General features: G+C 37.5%; 1 protein-coding gene across 2 annotated transcripts in view; it reads right to left on the reverse strand.

Annotated features, from left to right (window-relative positions):
* LOC132102734 (glutamate receptor ionotropic, kainate 2-like) overlaps nucleotides 1–13,353 on the reverse strand; it is a 285,887-nt gene that overhangs the window by 201,105 nt on the left and 71,429 nt on the right. For both annotated transcript variants that reach the window (XM_059507361.1, XM_059507362.1), the window contains one exon: nucleotides 12,851–13,108. In XM_059507361.1, the coding sequence (XP_059363344.1) occupies nucleotides 12,851–13,108 (258 nt within the window). The remainder of the gene's footprint in view (nucleotides 1–12,850; nucleotides 13,109–13,353) is intronic.

A 13,353-nucleotide genomic window follows, 5' to 3' on the forward strand; every position in this document is an offset into this window, starting at 1 on the left:
CTGGATCTGCCATAGTAGCAATAGCTGGTTCCTCAGCAAAAGCCTGAATAATAGCTTCACCGGCTGCGGCAGCTGGATGCAATAATCACATTTGAATGTGATATGTGTGTATATATTACAATTATATTAATTATAATTCTATATTTATTTGTTTGCTTTCTTTGTGTTACAAGCAACGGCTCGGTTATGTATGCAACCCTCATTCCCTAAAGCAAACAGTTGGTATGTAGTATCAGCTTCAATTATTACCCTGCTTAAAAAGTAATTGACCAAGTCTATGCTGGTTTGGTGGTCTTATCTGGTCTCCCCTGTTTTAGGGTGGGTTTGCAGATGTTTAGGTTTTTTCCTTTTTTTTTAGCTGATCATGCTGGGAGTCTAGCTATATCTAAGGAAGATCTTGGTCAGGCTGGGAAACCATTATAAATCAACTAAGACAAGCTCCTAAGCTTAAACCAGGATTCCCTTTCAAGGGAACTTCGAACTGAGTCCTCTAGGGGGCGCTATGGGGAACACCTCGTCATGACCCGTGTCTGAAGCATACATTGAAAAAAACTCCAACTTGTTGGCCGGCTACAGCCTCTGACGTCACTACCGGCGCGACACTTCACTGACTGTTCTGTTTGAAGCGTGCATCTGAAAGAACTGGTAAGAGTGATCTTTCTCTGTATATCATGGCGACTACTAGCAAGCGTTTAGACAATGTGTGCATCCGTGTCGGCATTATTTGACACCCGATGACAAACGCGATCTTTGCGTCATTTGTTTGGGTGAAGAGCACGCACGTGATGTCTTTGAGGAGGCAATCGGCGTGCATTGTGAGCGTTTTTTCAAGTAAAAAAGCTCCGCTCTCGTTCGTCTCTCTTCCGAAAAAAAGCTTCCCGCGGTTCAGGACCCGTCACTGCTGAGGCACGGAGGAGAATGAGCTTGTGAGAATACAGATGGATCTGTTTGAATATATTAAAGAGGGATTTTCCCTTTCAAGCTCGTAATGGCGGCGGATGAGAGGGAGCCTCAGGAGGATGATGTTATATCTTTAACACTATCTGATACTGAGGTTAGTGTTCTGCTGGGTTTTTACCCAGGGAAAACAGGAGATATTTGAGGATGGTGAAGAGGCTGAGGCTGAGCCTTCTCAATTCTCCTGCCTTGCATATGTAGAGCTGTTGGACTTGCCATGAAAATGCGCTAACAAGATGAATAATAAATTATGAATTAATAAAAAATGAATAAAATATATATAAAAAAAAAAACTGACCATAGCCCTCCAGCTCAGGTGAACCTTCCATTTCTGCATGATCTCCATACAGATATTAAAAAGAAATGAAAGAGGCTGTTTTCTTCTCGCATCCCTTGGTTTAGGTATTAGAGTAAATCTGCCGACATCGAGGTGATGCGCGAAAGCAGCTATGAGGAGATGCCCCCTGTAGAAAGAATTAAAAAAAATGTCTTTCTGCGGGGGAGACATCCTCTCTTAAGCTCCCTCCTTGCCATCTAGGCCCTTCAGAAATTCATTTGGCTTAGATGGCAAGGCATACGCAGCAGCAGGTCAGGCTGTGGCTTTGTTACACTCGATGGTGGTACTTCAAGCATATCAGGCTGATCTGCTAAGAGACCTAGATGGAGGCAAGGGCCTTTCTCCTGATCAGGTAGCCGCGCCGCACCATGGACCTCTTTAGGGTGGCCATGGTGGCAGCGGAGAGACTCTGTGGATGAACCTGGTAAACATCGGGAAGAAAGAAAAGGTGTTACACGAAGGTCCAGGTCTGAGCCCGAACAACATAGGGGTCCTGGCCTGTCTCAATCTGTGGATCAAAGACGGGCACAGAAGGCTAGTGTCACGACTCACGTTCCTCCTACCCCACCTGTGGGCAGGGGTAAGAGGAATCGTGGGTCACATGGAGGTAAGCAGAACCTAAAGGATGTGATCCAGACGAGGCAGTGTCCTCGTCCGAATAAGAGTGATACCAAGGAATCTACTCATTCCCTTCAGGGATTTTTTACTTCTGCTTTTATCCTCCCCTTCCTAATTCCCCTGTAACCACCAGCTCTCCACCTGATCGAGGTTAGGTGGAAACCTCTTGCATAAGTCTCCTATACTGGACCTATAATGTTTTTGGTTGGTTTTATGTTCATAGCAACCACCTGACTGATGGTCCGGACTAAAAGGAGACGCAGTCTCCTCCAGCGCAGGAGGATGGGTGAGTATGTAACCCTCTCTGTATATGCTGGTGGTTATGTGTCTACTAATAAATTCTGTGAGTTTCCTTTGCAGTGCTCAATACAGTGTTTACTAAACACTCGCCAGCACCAGCCATCCGACTTCTTGTTCCGGTATTAGGTGGCTGAGATCACAGGCTTCTGCGGGAGCCTCCTTGACCAACAGGTCTGGCACAGCACTTTAATGGATGTCCGGCCAGGTCACCCTGAGGGGTCTCCTGGCCGCTTAGTGGTGCTGTCGCATCTTGCGGGAAGTGGAGGTGGCAGTTACAGAAGTCTTCTTGTATATGCTGCCTCAGGTGATGTTCCCCTCGCCCGAGGTTTCTAAAATTGAGCTTGCCTCTCCCGTGCGATTCAGCGCCTCTGCGATGCTTAAGAACCTTTACGTACACACACTAAGCTTTGTTTACGTTCTCAAAACAACATGGTGGTCAGTGTGCACGTGAACACTTTGCACACTTTCTGAAATCCTGTACGGTAAGGGTTACGCGCTCCACCTCATTCCCTTTCTTGAGATGATTAGACCTTGGTTCCTTGGGCTTCATTCAGCCAGTGTGTATTTATTTATACACTTCAAGCATTGCTTCCCTCAACATGAGGGCTATTTGGGCAATTCTCATGGTAGTTTAGCAGTGCTCCCCTTTTTCAAAAAAGGATCGCCTATGAGCGCGCTACTCTGAGCTCGGAGTTCTCCTCTCATATGAGACTGAGTTCTCTGTTTTTTCCCCAGAGCGCTCCAGTATTGTTTCCATAGATTGAGTTGATGACTCTCAATCATACTGTTTTGAGATGCAACATTCCATCTATGAGCTGCTCTATCAGAGTGCCACGAGAGCCCCTCCTTAGAACAGTATTTGAAAATCCATGCTATGGTAAGTGTGCACGTGAAGTCTTTGCACACTTTCAGAAATCCACACTGTGGTAAGTTCGCACGCTAGTATTCTGCGTTCTTTCTAAAATCCTATATGGTGTGGGCTTTGCACGGTTGCTTCTTGCCCTTTCTTGAGTTGGTAAAGGTCCCGTTCATCTTGGGTGCCACTCCACCTATGTATCCTCGGATACCTATCTAAACAGAGTGTTGCTACTAGAGAACTGTTGAGACAGCTCTTTCAGCAAGCTTATGCGTAAGCTAGCGGTAGCCGCTGTGTGACAGGCAAGACTTGGTAGAAAATGCTAGGTTCTTAGCCGTATCCCTTTAAAGGAATCTTTCCTGATTCCAAGCCTTCAGCTCTACCCTGGGCCGAGGCCCTAACAATTAAGTTGTTTATGAAGCCTAAGCCTTTGGCCGTAAGGGGTACTATCACAGACAGCCGTCTAAACGTCCCAGGGGCAACTCCTGTGGAAATGGTAGAGTTGGTACTTAGTGCTCGCCATGATTCTGGCCTGCACTCCCCTCATCATGGCGGCGTGGGTATACTGTTCCCCATAGCGCCCCCTAGAGGACGCAGTTCGAAGTTACCTTGAAAGGGAATGTCTCAGGTTACGAATGTAACCATGGTTCCCTGAGTAGGGAACGAGACACTGCGTCCTCTAGCTCCCTGCCATGCTTCGGACGCAAGCTTCAGATGAAGAAGTGAATGACGTGTTCTCACGGTGCCTGTTTATAGTCGCGCCGGTAGTATTGCAGAGGCTGTAGCCGGCCAACAAGTTGGAGTTTTTTTCAATGTATGCTTCAGACACGGGTCACGACGAGGTGTTCTGCATAGCGCACCCTAGAGGACACAGTGTCTCGTTCCCTACTCAGGGAACCATGGTTACATTCGTAAACTGAGACGTTTTCCCTGAAGGGCAAAGGAACAAAAAAAGTTCTGTTGAGAGCTAGCTGCCTAACAATTTGCATGAAAATAATTTAATAAATTACTTGATTGAATAAAATTTGACCAAGCTGGCAGTTTTGCTGATTTGGCTGGTTGGCCATCTAATCTCTAAGCCTGACCATTAGACAAGCCTCAGTTCATGAAAATATGAACCTTAACTTACAAAACAAATTCCACACTGATGCTGGCTTTCAGCGATGGCATCCTGGTTTTTATCATTGTTGTGCAGATGTGAAAATGCAAGAACCAAGAAGGCAATTAAGCCACCAATCAATACTAATGGATTTTTACACTTAATACTATATACAATAATGAAATAAAATGAACAATGCTTAAAATGCACACACTGTAGCAGCATATATTATTTAAATTTTGTGCACTGATCAGAAGTTTTTGATAACTAATAAAGTTTTGTGTGTCACTGAGGCAGATGTGCTCTTTTACCCTTTTGCATAAATGAAAAACTATATGTGGTGACCTTTATTGAGTGTGCCTAATACTTTCCAGCCTTATGTTGATTCATATTTAACAAAGCAAATGTATTTCATCAGCTCAAACGTTTTTTAATCCCGCCTGGAAGACCCAGTTCATGCAAAATGCAGGTGATAAATATCCACAGAGAGACAGCATCTTTCAAAATAAAATAAATAAATTAAGTAAGTAAAATTAAAATTATGTTCTGTCTGACCTGTAATCCTATGTGGTGCTGCTATGAGGTAGTGATGTGAGATCAATACTGCTTCCCTATGGCATTAATTGAATAGGAATGTGAAAGCTGACTTCTAACTCAAAGCTCTGAGCTCTCCAGACAGGAAGGTCAAGGTTAATATAGCCTTGACTATATTTACGTGTGACTAAATGTGCAGAGCAAATTGATCAAGATTACAATCATGTCACAGGCATGACAAAATGCAAAGGTTTTAGACTTTGAAGAAATATCTACACCCCCATTTTCTCATTAATACCAAAAGGCATTCTGAGATCTGGAAAACATTTGAAAACTTCATCCTTTGAGGATAAAAGCTCCTTCTGTTAAGTTAAGATCTGACTTGGCTGTGATGTAGCAATGAGTGTATATCTAATGTATTCTCATGCATTTTGTTCAACTGATTTGACATCAGATTCTGGAATTCCAGTTTTTTTTTTTTTTTTTTAGCCTGCCTTTTCAAAGGGAAATATATATATATATATATATATATATATATATATATATATATATATATATATATATATATATATATATATATATATATATATATATATATATATATATATATTTAAAGGATTTGGCTGGAATGCAATTATCTTTTAATTAAATTAAACTATAACTTTACATCAGGCATAATTGTCCACTCATTTAAAAACACATTATTAGTTTCATTTTATTACATAACCAGTGAAGAGGCTTGGATTACAATGGTTGCATTAAAATTATATTAAAACTATGAATTATTTCATAGTGACAAAAATGGCAGCTTCAAAGCAGCAGTTATCAAAACAATCATTAGGACATTACATCAAAGCCCTAAAAAATGCAACCTGGACTCATAAAAATATGTACCTCTGTGCACTTTTTGTGCAACATCGTTTTTACATACCTTACTGCACATTTTGCCACAGTTTCAAAGATAAATGTCCACTGAGTGACGTTAAAACACTGGTTAAATTTGTGAACCCTGGCATTTTTAATTGTGGTGAAATAGCTACGTATAGATGTGTTTTTATTATGTTGCTTCTGGTTTGTATTGTGGTGATTTAGAATTCAATTAACCAAATTGAGCTACCCGATAGTGTTAACAAATGCAAAACTGAACACATTTGTTGATGCAACCATGCAATTTGAACTTCCTTATATGCTCATTTGAACTGCTTTGTTGAACCAAAGGATTACAAAGGATTCGAACCAGAGCTTCTCACCTTTCAAGTACATCTCCGTACTCCGTGAGCTTCCAAACAAACCTACCACTTTTGAAAACCCATAGATATGAAGCTGGATATGTGTGATGCTAACATTTAAAAGCATCAGTTTTCAAATCTCACAGCATATTGATGATGTTTCGAAGTCATAACATGATATTCTTCACGTAATTATGCGAAAATTACACTTTATTAATCAAAACTGTAAATTTGTGTGAAAAAGAATAAAGGTGTCAGGTTTCATGCCATGAAACCAGGTAAACAATCTCGTGGCCACTGTTAGTGCCTATGAGTCTATGAAAAGCGCCACTGGATTGGTGCTCTCAGGCAGAATAAATTGAAATGGATGAAATGGTTTGATGGATCTTGTGCTGATGTACTTAATAGCCAATAGCCAATGTGAGGATGGCCTAAAGGTCTCATTTTCTAGAAGGCACTTTATAAAAAAAAAATAAAAAATAAATAATAAAAAAGGATACTTATACAGTCAAAAGAGTAGTTCACATTTCAAGAATTCAGACATACAATAGCGGATGTATGGCATCAGAATCCTGCCAAAAAAATAACAAGCGTGAAACAACAACATTTTAAAATGAAAGCAAAGTTTTCAGAATAGCAAACAATTGTCACGGATCAAAAAATAATGAGTGTGAACAAAAATTTTTATAACGCATTTAAAAAAAATAATAATAATAATCGTGAATTAAAACTTTAAACACATTTAAAATCATATCGCACAAAACTGAAATAATATTGCAAAAATTATCCTACTTGCAGAAAAAATCATGTTTTCCTTGGTTGCATTTCTCTGTTTATTTTATTTTGTTTGTTTTTTGTGCTCTCAGACATTTTCTGTTCATATTTTTATTTTGTGTATGCTTATGCTGTTTTTCCCTTCACTCGTTTCCACGTAATGTCTTTCCATACAGGACACTGTTATATGTGTCTGTCTTTCACTGCTATACGCCTACCTGGCAATCCGTTAACGTTAAATGAGTAAATTGGTAAATTAATTATGAATTGATTGAATGATTTTGCATTGAAAACCATAGTGTTACAGAGGTGAGGTGGATTTGATATACACAATGATTTATTTGCATAATATTTATTTACATAGTTACATATATAACTGCCTAACATTATCATATTAATGTTTTAATTTATAAAGTTTGATGTACAATATTAAAGTAAAACAGCCAGTAGGTGAAAGCAAGTTGCAAGTTGTCTTTAGAGACATTGAATTAATTAGCCATTTGAATGAACGATTTAGTGAGGAATAAAGTGAATCATTCACTACAAAGACTGTTGTGTGTTGCTTGTAGAGGACACTTCTGGCTTTGTTTGGACTCACTCAAAATTGACTTCATTATATTGATTTTATACTACAGTTCAGTAAACATTTGCAATGGTCCAGATATTTGGAAAACACTGTTCCTCATGTGATAATGCTTAACTTTATGTAATTTTATAATCTCAGAAAAACATAAAATGTGATAAATCTCACAAAACCATCAACCTTTTCAATGACATGCATGAAAGAAAAAGCTGCTTATATGTTTTCAAAGAAACTACATGACAAAAATAAGCAAAATATTGCATACAGATTACTTACTTAACAATTACCTGCAATATAGGGATAACCATAACAAGACTTATTATCAGTTAGGTATAGGTTAGGCGAGCCAGCCATATATAACAGTGACTTTAACGTTAATGGATCGCCAGGTAGGCGCAAAGTAGTGACAGACAGACACATATAATGTTGTCCTGTATGGAAAGATGTTACCCCAGCTGACAGTTATCCATTTTCACCTGTACAAGTGAACGCTGAGCATTGGCAGTAGGCACTTTGGAGTGACATCACCGCCCCTCTTCAACTGATTGGCTAGAGGAGGAGCTGTCAATCAAGAACTAGTGGACCAATCATGAAGTTTAAGCTTCAACATTTGGAAGAAGAAGTGCAGAACGTGGAAACCAGTGAAGGAAAAAACTGAATAAGCTACAAAAAATACAAATATGAGCAGAAAATGTCTGAGATCATACGAAAATAGAGAAATATAACCAAGGAAAACATGATTTTGTGTGCAAGTCGGATAATTTTGCAATATTATTTCAGTTTTGTGCAATATGATTTTAAATGAGTTTAAAGTTTTGATTCACACTCATTATTTTTTGATCCGAGACCATTGTTTGCTATTCTGAAAACTTTGGTTTTAATTTTAAATTGTGTGGAACATAACTTTTCTTGCATTTTTACATTTTAGTTTCATGCTTGTTATTTTTTTATCCTTGACAGCAATACATTTGGCGGGAATCTGATCCCATACAGATGTTCATGTTTACTGATTACAAGTGTGAATGTGATTTGAGAGCTCAAGATTTTAAATGAATTACAATTTCAGTTAGTCTAGAATTACAATTTAATTTAATTAGTCTGTTCCTTACACAAAGCCATCATATGACTTATGATGTCCAATAGAGTGATTTATAAGATTTGTTATATCGTTCATATCTCTGTATGTTAATCTTCGTAGCACAGGATAAGGATCAATGTGTATTTAATTCATAGTGCTATGCATTTCTTTTTTTTAATTATTATTCCTGAATACTACTGCTAGATAGACCTTACTGAAAAAAAAGTATTATAATTTCATTAGCATATTTACTTTACTGTCTTTGTCCTATTGTTTTGCTTTTTATCTAAATAAATAAAATAAAGTTTTGGTAAGGAGCCCCGCACATGACATGCAGGAAAAAATAGTAGGCTAAATCGTGTGCATGATTTACAAATTCGTTCCCTCAATGTACTAAAACGTGCACACAATTACTATTGCATTCCCACAATTTACTATTTCATTCACTTGATTTATAAATTGCGCGCATGATTTTCTAATTCGTTCCCTCGATTTGCTAAATCGTGCGCACGATTTAGCAAATCGAGAGAACGCAATAGTAATCATGTGCACGTTTTAGTTCAGTGAGGGAACGAATTAGTAAATCGTGCGCACAATTTATTTATTTTCTTTAATGTCATGTGCGTGGCTCCGTATTTTGGACCAGTTTTCGTAGGGAATATTTACTGAAATGTAAGGTCTGTAATTTTGCAAGCACTTGTTGTAATTATTCTTTTAATTTGTTGTTATATTGCCTTCTGTATTCTGTTTTTAGGCATTACATCCTTATGGCAAAAACAATTGTATAGATGCCTCACTGCAACATGATTGTTGATTTTTTTTAACTGTGGGACGATTCAAAATTTATCAGCATTATGCAACTAATGCTGTTGACTGAGCTTAATTTACTGAACCCGGAATATTCCTTTAAGACTGTCATGTCATTAATGTATGAAGCTTTTCTTTTGGGGCATTTAGCAACTTTTTAATCAGTTACTCTTGCCAATGCATGTTGATTTGTAAACACTGTTCCTATCTGCTAATGCGGTTTGTCCAGGAATTGCATATGCATAACCTATTAATGTGATTCCCTTGACACATTAAATAATTTAGCAACATTTGTTATGTGCATTGCAGACACACACTATGTTAGACAGCTCACATTTGCTTTGATAACTCACATATCAAAGTTTAAATTACCAGAGCTCTTTAGCTGACACATCCTGCTAATAGAGTTAATTTTACTCACATCAACAGTGGTGCTTGTATAAATGAGCTAGGTTAAACCAAGGTTTCATTCCTTTGTTTAACACTGAACAGTATGTGCTTTGTCTAAAGATTATTTACTGGCATGTAGTTCCATAATGAACTTTATCTTCCATGAAGCCATTCCCCTGGACAATGAAAAAAAGTTTCTTTATATAGTGAAAAAAGTTATATACACTAAGAAAAATCACTGAAGGTTTCTTTGTGGACCACAAAATCATTATTCTATGAAATCATTTAAAAAAAAAAACCTTTTGGAACATTTATTTTTAAGACTATGTCATGTAAAAATAAATAAATAAATAAATAAATGAAAAAAAAAACTGTGTCCCCTGCCATTCATTTCTAACACAATATTGAATTTAACAGCTGAGCAGTGTTGACAGAGCTTTGTGTTGCAGGCTGCCAGTCCACTTCTGCCATTTCAGAGCTAAGCCATTAGGGAATGTCATAACGGCTATTGATTTGCTTGTTTGCATTCATTCATGAAGTTTTTGTACAGCGTGGAGCGAAAGACTCCAATTGTGATTTTGAGGCAGCGTTTAGAATAGCCACCGCTTGTGGAATCAGCGTGTGAGCATTTAACCATTATCCTGTCCATTCTACTGTAATTATTTTTAGCTGCATTACTACCTAGCCCATTATTTTTATTTTTTTGGCATCCATCACTAATAAATAAATAAATAAATAAATAAATAAACAAGAATCATCATGAACAAAAAGGCTTTGGTAAATCACATTTATGAGACAAGATAATGTGAAATATATAAAATAATGAGATACTAAGTCATAACTATGAGGGGAAAAGTCAGAATTATGAGATACTATGTTGAAATTATGAGAAACCATATAAAAATTAAGAGATACTAAGTCACAATTATGAGATAAAAAAATCTAAATGATGACATGCTAAGTAACAATTATGTGATAATTGTGTTTTAAGTTTTTTTTTATTCTATCTTTTATGTCATAATTATGTATTTTTATCTAATAATTTTACCTTTTTAATCACATAATTGACTTAGGGCCAGATTTACTAACAGCTTGCACCAGTGCAAACCTTTTGGCATTAAAAAACTTTCCACTACCTCAGTGTGTCTCACAATTAGTACTTAGCAACACACAATTTTGCATTTTGTTTCTTAGTTGTTAGTTTTTGAACCAGTGAATTATTTAATGACTCACTCATGAAGAAAGTCACTTGATTTGTTCCAGGATAATTCAACATTTATTTATTTTATTTTTTTTACAAATCGGTTGAGTGAGTGATTAGGTGACTCTCAAAAAGACAACATTGTAACCACCACTTTACACTGGGCATGGTAGAAATCAATTAAAGTGAAAACAGTTCAATGTGACCAATATAATATACACATTTAACTAGATGCAAATAGAAATATCTGTGTCTTTCTATTTATTAACATGTTCTTAAAGGGTTAGTTCATCGAAAAATCTAAATGATGTCATTAATAACTCACCCTTAACCCCTTACTAGTCACCCCCCTTTTTTGGCATGGAGACAGAAATGACATACCCAAAATAAAAAGGTTTCTGCTCATGATTCTTTCTGACTAGATACATAATCAACCTTTGTTCACAAAGCTGACACTTCAAAGTTTACTGTTCAGGAATCAGAATCACTCAGACTGTTACGATAATAGAGATATATAAGCTCAAACATAAAAACAAAAATAAAAATATTAAAAACATATTTTTTAAATGTATTTAAAAAATTGTTGATGTAGGATATGAGTTTGAAAACACAGTGTAGCTAAAGCCACAAGTCTTCCAAAACTTAAAAAAAAAATACATTATCGAATCTGTAAAACTGTGAATTTTATGAAATATTTTCTAAGGCCATGTCATGTGTGTTTTTAGAGAAGGCTAATCAGATTGATTTATGGCACTTGTCATCTCTGTAAGATCTCGCATGTAAACTCTCATATGTGCTCTGAGTGTTTTTTTCTGTGACAACTCCCCGATTCATTATTCTATTGTTCACACCAAACGAGTCTTTCACACCTCCGCCAGGTATGACACATTATCCGCATTATTCTTTTATCATTATTCTATTGTTTTTATTCCACCTTTATCAGCCTTTGTTATGGTTTTTCAGGCTTTACAAAGACACAAAGCAGCGATCTCACTTCAGTCTCTGTTTGCATTTAGCCCTTATTTATCAAAAGTCTTACTATAAAAATACAACAAAACATTTTCTTACGACCTTACGTGAATTATTATGCCAAAAATGCATTATGAAGAAGAAATGCACCTGCTATTAGTAGCATTAGCGCTAACGTTAGCATCAAGCTACATCAGACAATTTATGAAATTATTAGTACACTTGTACTCAAAACTCACTTTAAACCCCGATCGAGAGAAACAGGAACAGGGACAAAAATAAACACAAAAACCAAAGGAAAACAAAACATGAAGCCCCCCAGGGCGGAGCAGAAGACCACCACACCCTTGTGGTCAATGCCAGAGTCATGAAAAAAAACATGAAGACCACCATGAAAACATGAAAAGACGAAAAAAAAAACTTGTCAATGGTGAGGAAACGTTGTCTTCTAAATGACGAGATAACACGTCAATGGCGGGAAAAGAATTAAGCACATATAATTGATTTATTCTACATCCCTAATCCTACCCAATACCTTAACTTAACAACTAGCTTACTAATGATTAATAAGCAGCAAATTAGGAATTTATTGAGGGAAAAGTCATAGTTAATAGCGAATAAGTGTTGCCTATTCTAAAGTGTTTCCATTACGGATATCAGTAAATAATATACTGATTGGATAGGGAAATTTGCTTTTTATCGTTTAACTAAATAGACAGTTTGAGTTCCAATAATATTAAAAATCATTAGTAAGTCTAAGCAATGTGCCTCAGTGCTACATTTATATGAACAGAGTGTCACAGAATAATAGTGTTTTGTTGCTGTACAGAGTTGTGAATAAGGCTGACTAAATGCTTTGGGAAATCTGGCAGTAAATCCTCTAGTTGACAATTTGCTCCTGTGGCGACCTCTGGCATATGGCATATGTACCCCACACTGTGGTAGCACTTGCTGCCTACTGTTCTAACAGTGCCTGTCAACAAGGGGGGTTTGGCCATACTGTAGGCCAGACGGAGACCAGGGAATGGTGCACAGTCCAGGCCAAAGGGTCAGTCTGCCTAAGGAAGGCTGAAGAACAATCACAACACACTATGATCACTAAAGCGTTGAACTCTCACCTGTGCTGTCATCGTAAACCACAGTGACCATTTTCCACTTGAAAAAGTGAACCAAATCTAAAATGGCTCTGCTGAGGGAGGAGAAGTCTGGGTAAAGGCTGACGTAGAAGGAGTCGCGGTTGTCTGACGCTTGGTGCTTCCATTTGGTCTGGATGTGCGGCACCCCCAGAGCATTACAGATGGACTGCACCGCGTTGGCCGAAGAACTGTGGGAGGGACCGAAGATGGCCGCCACACCCAGAGAGAGCTGGTCACAAGCTGGACACAGAGGACGAAATAGTCATTTGCATTGTTTTATTCTGTTATTTTGTTATAATAGAAAAACAAGAGCCCAATTCATAGTTACTCACAGTGTCCAAAATAAAATTGCAACACTTTTATATAACTTCTATAGTTTCTTGCAAAAGCCACTGTTTTAATTGTCTCTTTGTAATCTTTAAATAAACTGGCATGGAAAAAAAAGCACAGTTCCAACAGCAGCGGCTAATGGAGTGCATAATCAT

The sequence above is a fragment of the Carassius carassius genome, chromosome 24, assembly GCF_963082965.1.
Source record: "Carassius carassius chromosome 24, fCarCar2.1, whole genome shotgun sequence".
Lineage (NCBI taxonomy): Eukaryota > Metazoa > Chordata > Actinopteri > Cypriniformes > Cyprinidae > Carassius > Carassius carassius.